The sequence below is a fragment of the Bombina bombina genome, unplaced genomic scaffold (assembly GCF_027579735.1).
Source record: "Bombina bombina isolate aBomBom1 unplaced genomic scaffold, aBomBom1.pri scaffold_715, whole genome shotgun sequence".
NCBI lineage: Eukaryota > Metazoa > Chordata > Amphibia > Anura > Bombinatoridae > Bombina > Bombina bombina.
Window position 1 is genome coordinate 19,993 of NW_026512723.1, and position 22,508 is coordinate 42,500.

General features: G+C 39.0%; 1 protein-coding gene across 1 annotated transcript in view; it reads left to right on the top strand.

The window, feature by feature from the left end:
* The first annotated feature begins 3,905 nt into the window (after positions 1–3,905).
* The window catches only part of LOC128644508 (palmitoleoyl-protein carboxylesterase notum1-like), a 121,493-nt gene continuing 102,890 nt past the window's right edge, over positions 3,906–22,508 (top strand). Inside the window, exons 1-2 of the mRNA XM_053697092.1 lie at positions 3,906–3,961; positions 10,243–10,571. Coding sequence (XP_053553067.1) covers positions 10,264–10,571 — 308 coding nt within the window. The 5' untranslated portion in view covers positions 3,906–3,961; positions 10,243–10,263. The remainder of the gene's footprint in view (positions 3,962–10,242; positions 10,572–22,508) is intronic.

Genomic DNA, 22,508 nt, shown 5'->3' on the forward strand with positions numbered 1-22,508 from the left:
AAGAGGTTGTGATAGAAGTGAGGTTATTGCAGAGTGCAAAAGCAAATAAGATGTTAGCTTTAGAAACAAAAGGAACTTTTGTTTTTTAGGTCTATGGAAAGGCATACGTGGGTGGGCGAGGTTAGGAAGTTGTTGGGGAGCAGAAGTGGGAGAGATATCACCAGCAGCTAGTATAAGCAACAGGGAGAGTGACATAAGATGAGATACAGATTTTAAAGGGACAGTCAAGTTGGTATTCTTAGTTGAAAGCTAAACCTAGGAGGTTCATATGCTAATTTCTTAGATTAGGCCGCCTCTAATCTAAATGCATTTTGATAGTTTTTCACCACTAGAGGGCATTAGTTCACATATTTCATATAGATAACATTGAGCTCATGCATGTGAATTTACCAATGAGCCAGCTCTGATTGGCTAAAATGAAAGTCTGTCATAAAAACTAAAATAAGGGGGCAGTCTGCTGAGGCTTAGATACAAGGTAAATTACAGAGGTAAAATGTGTATAATTATAACTGTGTTGGTTATGCAAAACTGGGGAATTGGTAATTAAGGGATTATGTATCTTTTAAAACCACAAAAATTCTGGTGTTGAATGTCCCTTTAAGTATTGAGAGTGTATTTGGGATGTGGTGTAGGAAGGAGAGAGGGAACATGAAGCACTTTTACACAAAAGGAATCAGTGAAACACATGGAACAACAGTATTACAAAAAAACGTGCCTTGTGTCTTGTCCTTTGTTCACTCCTTGTATAATTAATTTGCCTAATTCTAATTGCATCACTTATAAAATGCTCACTTAAAGTGAAGGTAAAGTTACCTATATGCCGAACTGTATTAGTAATTGGTGTTCAAAAATAATATGACTTTCATTCATAATTTTTGTCAATTTTGCTGCTGAATAAAATTATCTCCGTTTTTACTCACTTATTTTCTGTCCGCAAAGTCAACCCGTTGCTTGTTTGTTTTTTTCCTTAGTTGGTCACGTTTTTTGAGTAGCCTATTGAAAACCTGGCCGTTAGGCGGCCGTCAATTGTCGTCATCCGCCTCCTGGATGATCTGCGCATGCTCTATATATTTTTTTTTATCTTGGAACCCACGCACGCACCCGTTTTGCGCATGCGTATTCTTATTGTGCCTGAATCCCCATATTACATGAAAGGATTCGCTGATTAGCGCACGCGCAATAAGGGGTGAAATCACAGATTTACACAGGCGCAAAATAAGGAAATAGTGGCTGGGAGGAGTCAACATCGGAACGGTGGTGAATAAAAAAAAATCTTTTATTTCATAAATGTAAAAGAAATTGGGATAAAAAGTTAGCGATCTGCTTACTGAATGCTTGACAAATTCATTATTGTATTCAGAAGGTTTAAACTTTACCTTCACTTTAAGAAATGTGAACATATACTATTATGATAGTGCTAACTGCCCTTACAGTGCAAATCCTTGCAATGCATTCCCCAAACTAGTTTTAAATTGATTGGGCAGAGCTGTAAGCTAGTTCCACTAAATTAGCTAATGACAGAATCACAGACAGTCAAAAATGCCTTTTTGGAAGTTTGATTCAGGCCAGGTCAGGGTGAGATAAGTTAAAAGAAACAGACAATAGAATTGGAGGAGGTTGAAGTTATGCCATTAGATAGTTATACTATAAGTATTGACAAGGCTTGAACATCATATAGCAAATGACAAGACATTAGAAATAATAATAGGAATATCATCACAAAACTAAAGGACATATTTAACAGCATACAATCATATACTCAATTGACATACCAAAAGAGAGATACACTGAGTGGGATAGCAGCAGAAAACAGTCAGATTTGCAGGATATATACCTAAAAGCAAAATAGAGAGAGTAGGGTTAACTTGATGTAGTGTTCATTTCTTCCGCAGATGCTGCTAATAGGCTGTTTGTGCAGCACTGTGGTGAGTATTGAGTATAATTCTTGAATAATTCTTTTGACTAATTCTAATTGCCTCACTTAGAAAATGTTCATATTTATCAGTGTGTAGGTATATAAAATAGGGTTTCTACCTGTCTGGGAATAACCCGGACAGTCCGGGTTTCCATTTGTGTGTTCAGGTTTGAAACTTAAGCTTAGTTAGGGTTTGGTGGTAAATGTGGTGCAAATATAAGTGACGGCTCCTACATGATGCTTAGATGCGGCATGAGAGTGTGTGTGTCTTTGTATTTGTCAGAGTCTTTGTGTATGTGTGAGTCTGTGTGTTTGTGTGTCTGTGAGAATGTGTCTGAGAGTGTATGTGTGTGTGTCTGTGAGAATGTGTGTGAGAGTGTGTCTGTATGTAAAAGACAGCATGTGGGTTAGTGTGCTGGAGACCAGAACCAGGCTGGAAATGCCCAATATCAACCCAATAAAATTTAATAACATAATACCATTATGAATTTGTTTGGGGATCTGGAATTTCCAATGCTTTTTAACAATTGAAAACTCTGATATTAATGTAAGGTACCTTCTGCTAAATACATATAAGGATACATCATTGCAAAAAATCTTCATACAATATAAAATGTTCTGAAAATATTTTGCTAGCAAACTGTGCAATGTTTTGCTGCTCTTTATAAAGTACAGAAAGAAAATAGTCCATTAGAGCTTTTTATTATAGCACTATTGCTTGTATTGCTCCAGAGCTACAATGCACTACATCTGCTGAGTCAATGACAAGAGACAAATGTGTGTAGCCACCAATCACCAGCTAGCTCCCAGTAGTGTAGGGTATGTACATACTCGTTTTTAACAATATACCAAGAGAATAAAGCACATTTGAAAATAGAAGTGGAATTAAAGACTTATTTATTAATTAAATGGAATTAAATGGTCTATATCAACCATGCACGTTTAATTTTGAGTTTTCTATCCCTTTGCTGTGGCCAATTATCATATTGACTGCAGCTCGGCCTTTTTGGGGTCAATGAAAAAAACTATATTTTTAGTTAAATTACAGGAAAAGTTTACAAAATAAATACAGAAAGTGAAAGGCAAAATGTGTATACATTAAACAGTATATGGTGATTACTTTTATACTCCCTATTTTTCTCCTCTCCTGGTTCTGTCAACACCTACTCTTCGTATCTTTCTCCTTAATTCCCTCTGACACCTACAAGTCCCACTACTTTTTAATTTCCCCATCGTCTCATAACCCTAATCTCCTGTTTCATATTTTACTTTAATTCCTCAACTCTCGTTCATATGCATTACCTTATCCTCCATTTATCATTTACCAAAATCCACTTACCCTTCCCCGCTCTCTTTCCCCATCCCCTCTGTCCTGCGTTTCCCCCCGCCCCTCTCTCGCTTGTCCCTCCTTTCCCAAACCAATAATCCCTCCCCCCAAGCTTTCCTCTTGATCTTAGTCTTGCAACTTTGGGACGGATGTGGGACGCGCTGATCTAATCAGGGGGCTGAACCAAAACCCTTTGAAACTTCTGAGTGCCTCTCAGATTACTTCCATTACCCACAAAAGACCCCTCAGTGTCTCTTCCCATTGATGAGGAAATGAAAGTTGCAGCCTTGGTAGGGGGAGGTCTTGGCTCATCTGAATGGGTTAATTTAAAGATCCCTCTAGGTCCTGTAGTTGAGTATTGAATGATCTGCGAGTTTGTAACTCAGAACCAGCTTTGAAGCAAATCTTGATATCTCACTACAATAACACCTTAAAGTGGATCTCATTACTTCACCAGACTCTAACGTGGGTCTCGGCTTGACTTTGAAGGGGATCTCACTGGGACTAACTAATTTCGATACAACACCGGCTGAAGTGGATTTTTAATTTATTTTATTTATTCCCCGAGAGAAGTGTTTCCCATTGCTCACCCTTGTGTATCTCACTCTGCACCTGTCTCTTTTATTCGAACACTGGAGTTCTGGCTTTGGTTTTTATAAAGATACTGACTGCACCTTCAAGAGGACTCCGTTTGGTGAGGCCAATTGGATCTTAGCAAGGTATGTCTCGAGCATCACGAGTTGGAGCCCGGGTTCGTTCTATGTACATGAGTTTTCCACTCCACTTGTTCCGCGTGAAGTGCATCCCACGGAACTCTGATTACTTTGCATTATCTGGGAATGTAGATTCATCCACTGTTCTGGATGCTTTCCTGATAAAACCTAAGGAGTCCTGCTGCAATTGGTACACATGGCTAAGTCATGCTGCTTCCTCTGGTTCTCTCTCTGGACTCATAAACCCTTGTGTATCCTCTTTATATTAGTAGTTCTGTCCAAGCAAACTCATGAATCATGTGCATCCTCCTGCTTCCCTAGTACCTTCCCACTGTGAGCATCCTTGTTCTGTCATTAAGGACCCCCTTAATATACTACCGCAATAAGTGCTTCTTATTAGTTTTACTGCTCCTGCACATTCTCCAGGGTTGCTGGACTCTGCCCTTTGGCACCCCAGGGGTCTTTTATTACCTACTCTGTCTTGCACCACATGTGCTGTACATAGTACTGTATTTCACAACTTTATAGAAATGTTGTCTGTCAGAGGGAACTCCCAGTTTTAATGCAGTGACTCGAATGTGTGCTAAATTTAAAGTGTTTGGGGATTATAACATGGAGTGAATACAAATCTGTTGTAGTTAATAGAGGCAGCAACTATATATAGTTAGGGTACAGGTGGATACAACATGTGAGGAGAGCACGTTTGTATGGCATATGCAAATAGTTTGGGATTTGTTAAAACAATATGTTGTAGGTTTGAGTGGGATGGGGTAGGGTGCTAGTTGTGAGGAGATTGGAGGATACAGGTAGCCTGTGTGAAGGAAACTAGGGGTATTTTATAATGGGAAGAGTACAAGCAAATAAGTGGTCCTCAACTGGTATATGTGGGTGCTCAGTAGGAGGGCATGTTTGGTGAGTATGGTAGTTCTTGGGTGGATACTGATTACAGTAGGTTTCACACAAAGCCTGGGGAAAAGGATACAGGTGTTTTCTAATTCTGAAGTTGGTACAGTAAGGAGTTAGGTGTGAACAGTAATGTACTTGTTAAGAGGTTGATACATCTGGGTTATATCATGTGATACATATGTAACATAGTAAGTAAATTGGTACAGCAATGTTTTCTCATTTGGATAAAGTAAGGTGCTAGGTGTGTGTAGTACCTATTCATTCTGAGGATTTGTTTGGTAGTCAGGGAATACAGGAGCGTGCTTGTTCCGAAATTAATGCAGCAGTTCTAGATATGGGGAGGGAGCATCTTGGTTCTGATGTGGAGATAATGGGGTGCTACCTTTGGGGAGGGAATCCTGAAGAGTGCAAGTTCTGATGTTAATATAGTAGTTTGCTTGGTATATTGCGAATAAACAAGGTTTGCAGACGAGTGTAATGGTGTCAAAGGTGTGAGGAAATGTCAAGATGATTGATGTAGGTAATAACTAGAATAGGGTTGTCCAACATCTTTATTTGAGTTTTGTAATAACTTTGTCAATTGGACTCTAGGAGAAGACAACTAATTGCAAAAAAAAACCAAATTGTATAACACACACACACACACACACACACACACACACACACACATGGAGGAGGTGAGTGTGAATTGTACTCTCGCTAGCCTGAAGATTGTTTAAGTCGTTTAGCTACATACATTCAATTATTATATACAGGATAGTGATGCACCAAAATGGAAATTCTGGGCTGAAACCGAACTTGAAAATCCAGGATGCACTTGGCCGAAAACCACATTTTTTCTTTTTTTCTTTTCTTTTTTTTTCTTTTCATTTTATTTTCTTTATTCTTTTTATGCATAATTAGACTTTTTACTGATTTAATCTGAATTGTAAAACTGCAAGCCAATAAAATAACCACACGTTTATTGAAAGGAACACACTAAAATTGGACAAAAAAATATCTTAAAACAATAATATGCTACACAATAATTTTACCAAGAAAAGAAACAAAACCGAAAAAAACGATAATGTTATTTTCGGCCAAAATGTTTCTGCAACTGAAATTTCGGTGCATCCCTACTTAAAACAATATTAAATATCAGTATACTGTATTATTCTTTATTTAGTTCTGTGTAACAGAATCAAATTACACAGAGTTTTTTTTGTTTATTTTTTAACCAATTAGCCAAATAAAGTATAGTCCTAGAAAAGTATTATTATATGCAAAACAGTAAGTCATATAATGCACTGTAGGCTATTATCAAATTTGAAATATGTTACACAATTTTACCGAAAATAACAGGCAAAAACCCCCGAAATAACTGAAAATGCAATTTTTGGGCGAAACGTTTCTGCGGCCGAAATTTCGGTGCATCCCTAATACAGGATATTAAATTAATGCTTCTTATTTCTTTATCTTCTGTATATCCAGTGGCTTCTAGAAGAGAAAAATAGCTTATGAGATCAATGTGCTAAAAATTGTTAACTGATCGGATTCACAGTACGCAGTTTGCTGAAGTGGAAGGCTGTGTTGTGGCCACTTGATTGTAGTTCTAAGGTGGATATAGCAGTGTACAGTGCCTAGTACACTAGTTTAGCTATAGAGCCAGGACAGGGCAGTGATAGGCAGCTATCACTATTTATCAGCTCACTGACCATTACCTGCTCAGAAGCAGCAATGCAAGGTGGCAACTCAACAGGCTATGTGTTTAACCCTTTTGCAGGGTTTAAACAAACAGAGGATTTTCTTATTGCACACATGCTTGCTTATAACACCACAAGCGTTTTATTAATGTGCACTGCACAGTGATGTTCCCTTTAGACAATGATGAAGAAAAAGAAAGCGGTGGAGTGTTTTCTGCCCCCCCTCACCTCACCTAGTGAAGCGTTAGTCTGCCCCCCCTCACCTGCTGAAGCGTTAGTCTGCCACCTCACCTAGTGAAGCATTAGTCTGCTCACCTCACCTAGTGAAGCATTAGTCTGCTCACCTCACCTGGTGAAGCGTTTAGTCTGCCCCCCTCACCTGGTGAAGTGTTTAGCCTGCCCCCCCTCACCTGCTGAAGCGTTAGTCTGCCCCCCTCACCTCACCTAGTGAAGCGTTAGTCTGCCCCCCTCACCTCACCTAGTGAAGCGTTAGTCTGCCCCCCCTCACCTGCTGAAGCGTTAGTCTGCTCACCTCACCTGGTGAAGCGTTAGTCTGCCCCCCTCACCTCACCTAGTGAAGCGTTAGTCTCCCCCCCCTCACCTGCTGAAGCGTTAGTCTGCCCCCCCTCACCTGCTGAAGCGTTAGTCTGCCCCCCTCACCTCACCTAGTGAAGCGTTAGTCTGCCCCCCTCACCTCACCTAGTGAAGCGTTAGTCTGCCCCCCCCCCTCACCTGCTGAAGCGTTAGTCTGCCCCCCCTCACCTCACCTAGTGAAGCGTTAGTCTGCCCCCCTCATCTCACCTAGTGAAGCATTAGTCTGCCCACCTCACCTAGTGAAGCGTTAGTCTTCTCACCTCACCTGCTGAAGCGTTAGTCTGCCCCCTTCATCTCACCTAGTGAAGCATTAGTCTGCCCACCTCACCTAGTGAAGCGTTAGTCTTCTCACCTCACCTAGTGAAGCGTTAGTCTGCCCCCCCCTCACCTGGTGAAGCGTTAGTCTGCCCCCCTCACCTCACCTAGTGAAGCGTTAGTCTGCCCCCCTCACCTCACCTAGTGAAGCGTTAGTCTGCCCCCCTCACCTCACCTAGTGAAGCATTAGTCTGCCCACCTCACCTGGTGAAGCGTTAGTCTGCCCCCCTCACCTCACCTAGTGAAGCGTTAGTCTGCCCCCCTCACCTCACCTAGTGAAGCGTTAGTCTGCCCACCTCACCTAGTGAAGCGTTAGTCTGCCCCCCTCACCTGCTGAAGCATTAGTCTGCCCCCCTCACCTGCTGAAGCGTTAGTCTGCCCCCTTCACCTGGTGAAGCGTTTAGTCTGCCCCCCTCACCTCACCTGGTGAAGCGTTAGTCTGCCCCCCTCACCTCACCTGGTGAAGCGTTTAGTCTGCCCCCCTCACCTCACCTGGTGAAGCGTTTAGTCTGCTCACCTCACCTGGTGAAGCGTTTAGTCTGCCCCCCCCTCATCTGCTGAAGCGTTAGTCTGCCCCCCTCACCTCACCTGGTGAAGCGTTAGTCTGCCCCCCTCACCTAGTGAAGCGTTAGTCTGCCCCCCTCACCTCACCTGGTGAAGCGTTAGTCTGCCCCCCTCACCTGAGGGAAAATAGGAAGATGTTAGGTGTGAATAAGATACACAGTGAACATAGGTTCCTAGAGATGATCGAGACCGGTAGTTTGTATAAATTTTTGTTGGTGTGAGGTGTAATGCTGCAGGTTGTAGTTTGTCAAGGGGAAAGATCAGATTATTTGTGTAGTTTGGGGAGATAAGCGAAGGATGTCTTTAGACAAAGCGTATAAAGGATGCTAAGGTTACTTGAACTGGAATCTCTCCCAGGCTGCACATGTTTATCTGAGGATGGTTTTCCCAACAATGCTTTGTAGTGTTTGAAGTTAGCTTTGCATTGATTTTTTTTTTTTTTTGTTCTTTTGTTGATGGGATGAGCCTGTATTTGCTACAAATTTTGCCCCTCAGCTCCCCACACCCCTATTATTGCCTGTGGTTTTCAGAGAGAAAAACATAGATGAAAGAGAAAAGGCCACACCCAGAACCACAGAGACAGGGAAGAGAAGACAGAATAACTGAGAGGGGGAGAGACAAATGACAGTGTGTTGGAACAGATGCAATAAGATGTGAGGTTATCTTACTGAGGTGGCAATGGAAATAACAGGGAGGCTGTATTGGGTAACTGCTAATAATTAGTACTAATGAGTGAAGGAAAAAAGGAGTTACAGAATGAGGAGCAAGGGAGAAAATTAACAAAGAAACAAAATTATTTGGTGAATTAGAGTGAACATAATTAAAGGGACCTAAACCACTTTCTGAATTCCACATATAAGCTTTCCAATATACATTCATTATTTAGTTAACTGTTTTTTCCTTTAATTTAACTGTAATAAAACGATAGATTTACAGATTCCTGTCAAATTTGGAAGTGTATTCGCTAAACTTTACAAGTCTAACTCTTATACAGTATCCACAGTGATTGTTTAATCAGTATACAAACATATTGAGATATATATATATATATATATATATATATATATATATATATATATATATATATATATATATATATATATATATATATATATATATATATATATATATATATATAACCAAGATAGCGCACTCCCACTCGCCAACAATTCCTCCAAACCAGGGTGCATAAACAAACAATAAGAACAATCCAATAATATCCACTCCCTGGATTTAAGCACCCCTCCTGAGGAATGGGGGTGTGTGTGTGTGTGTGTATATATATATATATATATATGGCTAGTTAGGGAGAATTGTGGAAAAATTACATAACCTGAGAAATTAGAACATTTAATGTTTGAATTAAGACATCCATTCTAAAAAGTAAAGTGCTTATTGATATCAAAACTGAACTGTATAGTGCGTTTTCCACACAGTAAGATGATACCGATTTAGTTTTCTTACTGTCTTTTATTCGTTAAAAACTGTTAACATAACTTTGACATCTGTTAATAATTCCTGCATGTATATATGAAGTTAGCAGGTTATATGATATGTGCAACTTCTAATGCACATTGTTGTTGCTTTTTAGGGTTGGCATTGCAGAAACAATAATGACCAGGTGTTAAAAGTTGTTGGCTAAAACGTATTTTAATGCACCTGATACATAAATAGCACGCCCTATTCGTTGTTGGTTAGGTGTTTAGTTTAAGCGCTATCCGAAATACCACCTTCATATTTAGCGCTTATGAAAACCATGTATTAACTGATATTGCTTACTATTGTGCATTCAAAAACATGGAAGGTGTATAGCAATGCACTTGATCAAAAACATCTCTATGTAAATGGAACTCTTGCACTCCATTGGCTTAGCACTGTAGCATTATCCAACATGAATTTTAGAGCAGTCCCTCATAGAAATACATTGCTTGAGGTAAGGGATGCACCTGCGCTATCTGACATGAATTGTATAGCAAGTACCATTCTACTGCACGCACAGCATATACTAACCATGGACTTCTAATACCAGTATGGATTGCACTCCAGTGATCCTAAAGCTCCGTATACTTTACATCTTGTGTATTCACCCAATCAAAGTAGCAGGATGGTTTAGATTGTATCAAGCTAGTGAGTCCTACTTGGCATGGTCTCAAGCGCACCTTTGTATTTATGCTCAAGATGCTAATATAAAATTGTACTTCTCTAGTAACTATGTCTTTTCCATAGGGGGCACTAAGTGTGCCAGGAATGGCCGGGTGTAAGTGCGTGACTCTGCTTCTCCTCCTACTCGGCGTGATTCCCATTGGCAGCAGGAAGAACTGGAGACGGCGTGGGCAGTCAGCGGTACCCAGCAGTCGTGAGAGAGGTGATCGGGGAGGTGAGAGCTTCCCACTAGACTTCACTGCTGTGGAGGGAAATATGGATAACTTTATGGCTCAAATCAAGAGTCTGGCACAATCTCTCTATCCATGCTCTGCTCAGCGATTGGATGAGGAGATGAAATTACACCTCCTGCACAACCAATCTGTGACTTGCAATGATGGCAGTCCTGCTGGGTAAGTACTGCCTGCACATGGCATAGAAATCTTATTATATACACACAGGAAAAGCAGTTTCTTGTGCATGTGTTGTGTGTTTCTCCCCCCCCCCCCCCTTCATTCTCTTAACCCCTTCATGCCTTGGGCAAGTGTTTTAACATTGGAACAAAGTTCAGATGTAAAGACTTGCTTGTAATATGAAATCACTCAATTGTCAATCCGATCACGTGATTTCAAGGTCAGGATCGGATCATGGGCTACCGCCCTCATGTCCGATTTCCCATTAAACAAAAGGAGTATACTGCAGGATGCCAAAACAGGTAGGACGTTCTATGCTGTCCTAAGGGTGTTAAAGCCCAACGCTTTTAGGATGACATAGAACATCCTAAGGGTGTGAAGGGGTTAAATGTCATATGTTTAATGCATGTATGCCATCAGTTACACTGCATATTACCGATTAAAAAGGATAATTCATTTTATTATTAATCAAATACTTGAACAATGTTTAATGCTTCTGCTTCAAATAAGAGCAGAACATATTTTAAACACTTTTTTCCATTTTATGTCTGTTAGCAAATTTACTTAATTCTCTTGGTGTCCATCATTTTAAAGAGCAGCTATGCACTACTGAGAACTAGCTGAACATATCTGGTGAGCAAATAACAAGAGGCATATATGTGCATCCACCAATCAGCAGCTACCTCCCATAGTGCATTGCTGCTACTGAGCCTTCCTATGTATGCTTTATACAAAGAGAACAAATTAGATAATAGAAGTAAAATTTGATTCATTTTTTATCTGAATAATGAAAGTTTAATTTTGACTTTCTTTTTTTTAAAGGGACAGTCTACTCTAGAATTTTTGTTTAACCCCTTAAAGGAACAGTAAAGAAAAAATCTCATGATTTAAATAGGGCATGTAATTTTAAACAAAGTTCTAATTTACTTTTATTACCAATTTTGCTTTGTTCTCTTGGTATTCAAGAGAACACATCTATAACCACCAACCATACTAAATAGTTTCTAAATTTTGTCCTGAGCTTAGAAATACCCAATGTTTATATTTTCAAAATTAGCGATAGTTACATTGGAACACTGATATATGTCAGGAATCCCTGAATATCCCTTGACATGTTTTATATTTTATTTTTTTTTAGAAGACATCCCAAAGTATTGATCTAGGCCCGTTTTGGTATATTTTCATGCCACCATTTCACCGCCAAATAAAAATTTTTTTTTCACTTTTTCACAAACTTTAGGTTTCTCGCTGAGATTTATTCACAAATAGCAGACATATATGGCTTTGGCATTGCTTTTTGATAATTAGAAGGCCGCTAAATGCCGCTGCGCACCACACGTGTATTATACCCAGCAGTGAAGGGGTTAATTAGGGAGCTTGTAGGGTTAAATTTAGCTGTAGTGTAGTAGACAACCCAAAGTATTGATTTAGGCCCATTTTGGTATATTTCGTGCCACCATTTCACCGCCAAATGCGATCAAATAAAAAAAAAAAGTTGCATTTTTCACAATTTTTAGGTCTCTCACTGAAATTATTTACAAACAGCTTGTGCAATTATGGCACAAATGGTTGTAAAAGCTTCTCTGGGATCCCCTTTGTTCAGAAATAGCAGACATATATGGCTTTGGCGTTGCTTTTTGGTAATTAGAATGCCGCTAAATGCTGCTGCGCACCACAATTGTATTATGCCCAGCAGTGAAGGGGTTAATTAGGTAGCTTGTAGGGTTAATTTTAGCTTTAGTGTAGAGATCAGTCTCCCACCTGACACATCCCACCCCCTGATCCCTCCCAAACAGCTCTCTTCCCTCCCCCACCCCACAATTGTCTCCACCAGTACTAAAATAAAATGTTGTTTTTTAAAAGACCTATTCTGCTGTGTAGGATCCCCCCTCTACCTTTATTGTGTGCCATCTTGGGTACTGGCAGCTGTCTGCCAGTACCCAGTTTGCCATTTTTTTTTTATTTTTAAATATAAATGCTATTTTTCTGTAGTGTAGCTACACAAATTGTGCCAAAGTGTAGCGTTCGTCCCCGTGCGTGCTCCCGGCCCCCCTCTGACGCACATCCCCCATCAATGGCCGACCACCAGCCTCCCTGCAATGGCTCCCACCCACCAACGATCATGACCATCGATGGCCGATGCAGAGAGGGCCACAGAGTGGCTCTCTCTGCATCGGATGGCTAAACATTTTTTATTGCAGGATGACTCAATATCGAGACATCACTGCAATAACATGGAAGCGAGGATCACTTCCACCACTTGATAACACCAACAACGTTAACAACCGTTTTTTGTAGGACGTACCCTGTACGTCGTTGGTCGTTAATGCGTTAAAAAGATAGATTATCCCTTTATTACCCATTCCCCATTTTTGCATATCTAATGCTGTTATATTAATACACTTTTTACCTCTGTGATTACCTTGTACTGACCTCTTATCTCGGTGCTTTTTACAGACTTACATTTTAGCCAATAAGTGCTGACTCACAAATAACTACAGAAGTGAGCACAATGTTATCTATATGGCACACATGAACTAGCTGTGAAAAACTGTCAAAATGTACTGAGATAAGAGGCTGCTTCAAGGGCTTAGAATCTAGCATGTGCGCCTTCCTAGGTTTAGCTTTCAGCAAAGAATACCAAGGGAACAAAGCTAATTCTATGATAAAGATAAATTGTAAAGTTGTTTAAGATTGTATGCCCTATCTGAACCATGAAATTTTAAGTTTGACTAGACTGTCCCTTTAATAGTCAACAGAGCAGTAAATGAGGCGCTAGAATTATATAGGGCACTATGTGCCTGTTTTTCTGCATCAGCAGCATTAATGTTATCTTTCTATATAAGTATTGCCCCATATACCTGTCACTCTTCTATATATAAATGTCACCTTGCTATTTATATTCTCCCTCATACCTATTGCCCTCTCCAATATATACTCACTAGACTAGATAATATAAATAAATAAAAAATGTGTGTGTGTATGTATATGTATGTGTGTGTGTATATATATATATATATATATATATATATATATATATATATATATATATATATATATATATATATATACTCTACAGTGTGTGTGTGTCACTTTGTTTATATACGTTATATATATGTTTATATACTCAATGCCTCATGTACCAGTTACCACCTAAATAGACCGTCAAAATGTTTTCAATTTAGCTTGCTATTTGCCCTCTCTCTCATATCTGGTACTTTTATACATACCCTCACTTCCAGATACATACACCCATTCTGTATAACCCACAGGCCTATATAATTGATACCCTGTTACAAATGCATAGCTAAATTATATGCCCATTTACTAGATACGCAGTACCCACTCTCTCATACCTGTTACTAGATGCCATCTACCCCATATGTTTGATATGCTGGTATGTAACCAATGTATCGATATCTGTTGTATGCTCTCTCTACAAATTCATCCCATTTGATTGGGCTTTGGTTTCACTCAGTAGAGACAGCTATTTGATGTACAAAAGTATACACAAAGGATACATTTGCCATACATTTTTAAACTCAGGTATAACAAGTCTTTAAAGGGACAAATTTTAATTTAACTGCATGTAATACACTACTATAAAGGAAAAATATGCACAGATACTGCTATAAAAATCAAGTATAAAACCTTTTAAACACTTTACTTAGAAGCTCCCAGTTTAGCACTATTGATGAGATTAGTCTGGACTGGAACACCCACTGAAAGGGGCTGAGAGCAGACCCTCACCCTCTCTTGGAGCTTGGTTAGGAGTTTGAAAATCTGCATGTTATTTAAAAATAAGCAAAACTATACATTTTTTACAAAAACACCCCCAGATGGGTTATATAATTGGATCATCTACAGCACATTTATGAAAAGAAAAAACTACAATGTCACTTTAAGGTGAAACCAATTTTACAGTACTGTCCCTTTTTTAACTAAGCAAACTGGGAAATTAGATTGAAAAATCACTTTTTTTTTATTTCAATATCAAAGGGATGGAACTTTGGAGCTTTAAAGGGACTTTAAAGGGAGCACTAAAAAGCTAGAAGTAACAAACACATTTATTCTGTGGACAACTAGTTATATATATATATATATATATATATATATATATATATATATATATATATATATATATATATATATATATATATATATATATATATATATATATATATATATTACAATTAGGACGATCAATCGCAAATATAATTCCTAATATTCAAAATTCATACATAATTTAATAAAAGGGGCATCTCCCTTTAATCTAAAATACAAGTTACAAAATACACATAAAATACAAAATACACATACATAAAATATACAATACCAAACGTAGTAAATGCGAAAAATTGGTGAGTAAAAGTATATAAAAAATATGGGTTTCAAATAGAGGGTTCCAAAATATACTATTAAAATATACCACCTTAAAATAAAAATCTATGGCAAAAATATGAAAAAATTCCAGATTATTTTGATAATGAACGTGTCGTCAACTTTGTTCCAAGGAGATAATTGTCCGTAACTTCAGGCAGGAGATAGTATCACAAATACCATCAAATTACTAATGTAACCACAATGTTGCAAATATTCAGCTGAGTAAAGATAGCTTCAAAAAAAGAAAATGTCCGTAACTTCAGACAGTAGATGTTACCAAAAATATCATCATAGTATTAATATGGCCACAATGTAGCAAATATTAAGCTGAATGAAAATTGTATTGTATGCTGCTAGTTGTACATAAGGAGTAACTCCGTAAGGAAGTAGATATATCCTTCTTGAGACAGTCTTATATTGCACCTCACCGGATCAATGTGCTCTCCGGTTAACAACCTGACAGATATTGGAACAATGCTCGCCTTCTGGAGGCAGTTGGAGCAATCTCACTCACCCCTCTTCCTCCAAAGTAACGGCTTCTGTGCCTAGGTTGAAACTCGGTTCCGGTGCGTGTGATTGCCAAAAAAAAGCCCAGCAGCTATAATGTTGACAGTCCAAAAGCTGATAAAGCGAAACAACCCGCTCTTAGCGTGTGTCACGTGTGGGTTACTAGGTACCTAGTAAAAAGAAATAATTGCAGGATAACAACTTAGCTTCTACGCGTTTCACCCGTAATTGTGGGCTTTTTCAAGACTAAAATTGTTATTGTTTAAAAAGATAGATAATGCCTTTACTACCCATTCCCGAGCTTTGCACAACCAACATTGTTCGATTTAATATACGTTATAACATTTAAACGTCTAAATTTCTGCCTGTTTCAAAGGCTCTATTGTCAGCCTCCTAATCACATGCTCTTTATTTGCTTTTCACAACAGGAGACTGCTAGTTCATGTGGGACATATAGATAACAATGTGTTCATGCCGAGGAGTTATTTAAGATTTAGCCAACATAGTACTAAATGCGTTAATAGATAATAAAACATCATGTGATCAGTGGGCTGTCAGAAGATGCTTAGATATAAGGTAATCACTTTGGTACAAAGTATATTACTATAACTGTGTTGGTTATGCAGAATTGGGGAATGGGTAATAAAGGGATTATCTATCTTTTAAAACAAAATTTATATTGTAGACGGGGGGCGGAGCCGATAACTGAAGCGACAGGATGTGTTTTCTCAGTGCTCCTAAATTTGAGTTTAATTCATATATTCAGGTCTCATTTATCCTTGGTTTATACATATGCTCCTTTGTTCACTGACAAGTTAAGAAGGCAACTCTGAGATCTCGCTTTTAGTCTATGCTCTTCGGCAACACTTCATAGTGAGTGACCATACCACTTCAGAGACTAAGTTATTCAAATATAAATGGAAAAGCCATTTTAGTCTGAATCAGATTCCTGCACCTCAATTCCACATACGAGTTTACCCTCAAGAGTCTTCAAGGGACAATGAACACAACTTTTTTCTTTTGTGGTTCAGATAGAGCATGCAATTTTAAGCAACTTTCTAATTTACTCCTATTATCATTTTTTCTTCGTTCTCTTGCTATTTTTATTTAAAAAAGAAGGCATCTAAGCTTTTTTTGGTTAAGAACTCTGGACAGCACTGTTTTATTGGTGGATGAATTTATCCACCAATCAGCAAGAACAACCCAGGTTGTTCACCAAAAATGGGCCGGCATCTAAACTTACATTCTTGCATTTCAAATAAAGATACCAAGAGAATGAAGAAAATTTGATAATAGGAGTAAATTAGAAAGTTGCTTAAAATTTCATGCTCTATCTGAATCATGAAATAAAAAAATTGGGTTCAGTGACCCTTTAAGGAAACTTTTAAACCTATTCTAGGGCGGGAAATGCCATCTTTGACTATTCTCCTTCATTACAATTTGATCCAACTGCTCCCTATGGCGTGGCTTACAATCTATGAAGGGTAAGCTGTCGCAGGAATAACCCCCCCTCCCACCGGGAACCCTGGTTACTCAGCAGTGAGATAGTACTGCTGCTGTTATCTCCCATAACTATCTAATACAGTGGTAACAAGTTTTCATCAAACACCGTCTCAGCTTTTACATTTATCTCAGAATTCTATCTAATCTACTCATGGAGGGCTTTTACCATGCCGTTCAAATTATGCTGGAGGAATTCAAGACACAATTCTGTAACAAGATGGCTGATCTAGCCCTTTGCCTGAGGACAGGGGATGTTCCTCCTGATCAATCCCTTACTAGACCTGCAATAGAAGGGTTAACATCAGAACCCGATATGGGGATTGTGTGCGAGAGGAGGAAGCCCGAGATCAAATCCTCTGGGGAGACTTCATTGCAGAAAGTTATACAATTATCAACGTCAATAGTCAGCGGATCTACTGATTACCTTGGTCTGACGTTAGCCCCGGCAGATGCGGCCGGTCAGCGGGGGCGAGACGTGAATCCTCTTGCGGGGAAGTCCCTGAGGGAAAGAGATATAGAACTCCCAATTACACCTCCTTGTGCGCACAATACTCTTACAGATATCCTAAGGTGTCCCCTAATGTGGAAACTGGAGGAGAGACCTGACATGGAAGAAGCGAGACTGCTCTCTCACTCAGAGACTGGAACCACATATACATTACCTCCTCCTTATATTCAATCTGCCATTAGAAAGAGGAGACATATCTGTTGCATCCACTACTTATGACACCTCGTCAACTGACCCCTGGGTTCTTTCCTTGTTGGACCCCTTCACGCATAAACTTGCAAGCTAAGTTTCAGATAGATGCCACTGGTGTAGGTTAAACAGAGATTGTTGTATAGAGCACCATAGCTAATAGATCTCGTTAGCCTGCATCTACAATAGCTTAGTAAAATATCTGCCCAGAAATATTTTTGAACACTTACTATTAAATTCAGGATCAAAATGTGTTTTCATAGAAATAATCTTTTTCTGCATAGGGCTATATATAATTGACAATGATGATATAGTGTGTTTATCTGATAGATTGGAGCTCTTTGTTATAGACCCACTGTAGAACTTGTCTGTTGACTCTTACGGTGTAACTGATTACCACCAATTTATACTCCTCACACCAACTCTCCCCATGTCCTCCCTAATCATTAGATCTTCTTCATGGCAAATCCACATCTTGCTATAGCTCTTGCTTAAATTTATAGTACAGAGGTATTTGTAGCATATCTCACTAAGTAACTTAAACTACCCTATATTGATATAAATCTGGGTTAGCAATACACACAGCATAGATACCTTAGCCTACACTAGACTTTAGAATGCAAAAGTTTCCATCTACTATGTCATTTCAATGGTAATACATGTATGTTGTACTTTATTTATTTACACAACCTCAAAAAAATTATATTGTAGACTGTCCCTTTGAAGATACTAATTTGCTAAGAGCTGACATATTGCGGATTATGTAGCAGTGGGAAAAGTCTCTCCAACTCATATGTTGCTCTAGGAAGTGAATTCACTAAATCTATCACATCTCTCTGATCTTTAGTAGAAAAACATAAACTGGAGTTAGTTTGGAGAGGACTCTTAAAGTAAAAAAATAGGGTCCATAAGTTTTAAGTTGCTTACTCAGTGTATACATTCTGGTTTCCTCTAGTTACTAAATATACAGAGGATTTGAATAGTTTTCTTAAAGGAACATTATTGTCTAGTGATTGATAATTGTTCCAATTAATAGAGAATTTTGTTTTACACTACTGTACTTTTAAAATGTGTTTAATTTCTGTAAAGGAGTTAAACATACCTCTAAAGTCCCACTTGGGAGCTGAGATACATGGCAACACTTGAGCATGAGATTGGAACTGACAAACTCATCTGTCCTGCTGCACTGTTGTGAGCTGGACTTTAACTATGTGTTTAACCCGGTTGCATAGGTTGAACACATTATTTGCAAAGGACATTAGTGCAAAAATAAAATGCGCTATTGTTCATGTCTTGAAAGAGAAACCTGGACATTAATAGGAGGGACACTGGAATTAAAGGGACGTGAAAGTCAAAATTAAACTTTAATGATTCAGATAGTGTGCAATTTAAAAAAAAAAAAAACAACTTCCATTATTAAAATGTACACATTATTTCTATGTGAGGCTCCAGATCCTACTGAGCATGTGCAAAAATGCAGTTATATGCATGTTGTGATCGTCTGGCTGTCACATGATACAGGGGGAGGGAAACGTGGATTAACTTTGAAATTTGTTCATTTCAAATTTAAAGTAAGTGCTATTGCATTTTCTTTTTGCTGTGCATTTGTCAGTTGTTCAGTTCTACTGTATTTTAGTGGTCTTTTAAGTCTTTTAACTAATACTATAAAATGCATTTTGTTCTTTTGTTATCCTTTGTTGGAAAACACATGCACTACTGGGAAATAGCTGGTGGCTACAAACATATACCTCTTATTGGCTCGTCAGATGTTTTAAACTAGCGGCCCAATAGTGCAGGGCTGCTCCAGAGCTGAATTTAATTATGTGTTTAATCCCTTTGCATCTTGTTAAACACCATTATGATAAAGTAATTTTTATTGTTTTGTAGCAAGAGCATAATAACAAAAAGAATATGAGAGAAAAACAAATCAAAGGTACAGAAATCATGGGTCTCTAAAATTACATAATGACCAAGAATACTCAAGTTACAATACCTTAAATCGGTCGGTTACCATGTCATAACTTGTGCGGCCATTCTTGCATGAGAAACCTGATAACGTCAATCATTGTGAAACATAAGACAATACAGTGAAGAATCTCTTATTTAAAGTTAAATCTGAAGTATTTCTGTGCACAATGTAATGCAATATGGCCCAATCAAACAATATGTTCCCAAGAGAAGGAACAATGTAAAAAAGAATTAGCGAAGAGATGAGAGAGTTAGATAAAGCAAAGAAAGAGAGGGGAGCAGAATGCAGATAAGGGGATATCTCCTGACCACATCACTCTATTTTTAAGACTTATTATATATAGGTTTTACATGTCTCCTATTTACCCACAACTTTCCCTGTCACTTCCGGGGGCTCTATGCTCCAAAGGGTAGGGCACTCTATGTGGGGCGCTCTATTGATTTAGACTAGTGTGTCAGGACACATTGTGTAATATCCAATAATACCAAACTTTCTGAAAGGTTTCTTGGGTATCCAGGAGAAATGCTGCCTGTTCTGCCATGTTGTAATAAAATTTAATTTTGAGTTTTATTTCTTCCCAAGACGGGGCACACTCTTTCCAATGGCGGGCTATACAAACTCTTGTGGCAGTGCATGTTATCTTAATAAACAAGTTAATGTATTTATTAAATTCTTTAAGTCTAATGTGGAGTAAAGCTTGTTCCATGGTAAGGTTAATTGGGCTGTCTAGGATCGAGCTTAGGAACCGGGATAGTTGGTTCCATACCCTTTGTGTGTGGGAGCAATCCCACCACATGTGTTTATAATCCCCTACTTCTCCGCAGCCTCTATAACAAAGTCTGGATCTATTTTTGGAGGAGTGTGAGGTTATCTGTGGAGTTAGATACCAACGAAAGTTGGTTTTAATGCAATTTTCCCACATGTCTGCACTCAGTAAACCCTTCCCACGCACTAGAGAGAGTTATATACCAATCTTGGATCTCCATTTCCTTGTTGATATCCTTTTCCCATTTGTTTTGTAGAGTGGATTTGGAGTTTTCTGATGCTAGTTGAATTGCTTGGTATAGCCTTGAGATAGTGTTCTTGGGCCTAGATATGGTGCTGCATAAATTCTCTAACGTGGAGGGTGTGTTTTTAGTTACAGATGGCAGGAGAGGGTGAATGATGGAAGTGAGCTGCAAATATAAAAACCATTCTAGTTTGATTGGCTGTAATTTATCCTGTAGTTGTGTGTAGCTCATCATTTTGCCTCCCTCTATGAGGTCTGCTATTCTGTAGAGTCCTCGGTTTCCCCATTTCGTAATAGTGGGAACCAGTTCGTGTCTAACCAGGCTTGCGAGTGTGGCTTTAATGGAGTGCTGAGGGAGCAGGGCCAAAGAAGTGGTCAGCTTGGACCATTGTTTAATCATAAAGTCTATCACAGGGTATTTGTGTTGCTTCCTACTAAGGCACCGTTTAGGGTTCCAAAGAATCATGTCACGTGGAATAAGTCCTGCAATGTCTGATTCCAGTTGTGTCCATACAATGTCCTCGTCAGGGTCGTTAAGAAGGGCAGTCTGTGCCAATCTGGCTGCCTGGTAATAATGTTTAAGGTTTGGTGCCCCCACCCCTCCTAATTGTCTGTTCCTAGTGAGAATTGCCGACGGGATTCTAGCCTTTTTGTTTCCCCTTATAAAACTATTTATACGCTTTTGGAGGTCATCTAAGTCTGGGGTTGGTATTCTAATCGGTAAGGTGCGGATAAATACAGGATCCTTGGCAATATCATCATTTTGACTGCCGACAGTCTACCAAACCATGAGAATCTTAGTTTACTCCATTTATTTAAGTCTTGTCTAATGCTTTTGTATATAGGGGGGTAATTTGCGTTATACAGTTCCGTTGAGCTTATGGTTAGATTAATCCCTAAGTATCTGAGAAGGTGTTTGGCCCATTTAAATTCAAAGTTAGCCTCTATCAGCTTTTTGGTATGGTCTGGGAGGTGTATGGGCAGCGCTTCACATTTTTCTAGATTAATTTTATAGCCTGAAATGGAGGAGACGGAGTTGAGGGTTTGGTAGAGGTTCGGCAGCGTTATCATTGGCCTTGACAAGGAGAGGAGGACATCGTCTGCGAAGAGTGTGAGTTTGTATTCCTTCTGCTTTATTTTAATACCTGTTATATCAGGGGATTTTCTAATGTGTTGGGCCAAAGGTTCTATGCACAGTGCGAACAGTAATGGGGACAAAGGGCATCCCTGACGGGTCCCATTGAGGACTGTAAATCTTTCCGATTGGTGACCCATGGCTCTCACACTCGCTGAGGGGGTGGAATATATACTTTGAATTGCACTCATAAATTCCCCAGAGATGCCTATCTTGTTTAACACTGCCTGCATATATGTCCAATCAACTCTGTCAAACGCCTTCTCCGCATCCAGAGATAGGAGCAGAGAAGGCGTTTTCGTTTCATGCATGTAATCAATCAGAGACACCATCCTCCTGACATTGTCTGGGGCTTCTCTATTTTGGATAAAGCCAACCTGGTCTGGATGGACCAGGTCGGGGAGTAGAGGTTTAAGTCGATTGGCTAGGATCTTTGTAAAAAATTTTAGGTCCTGATTTATTAGAGATATTGGCCTGCAATTATGACACAACGTCTTATCTTTGCCTGGTTTAGGGAGGACTATAATTTTAGCGTCTAACAGTTCGGATGGGATCATATGGCCTTTTAGGATGGAGTTGCAGAATTGGACAATATGTTTGGTGAGAGTTGGTTTAAATAATTTATAATAGTCCCCTGGGAAACCGCCAGGGCCCGCCGCTTTGCCTGGTTTTAGATCCTTAAGAACCCCTAAGACCTCCCTATCTGTGATGTCGGCATTTAGTGATTCCAGTTC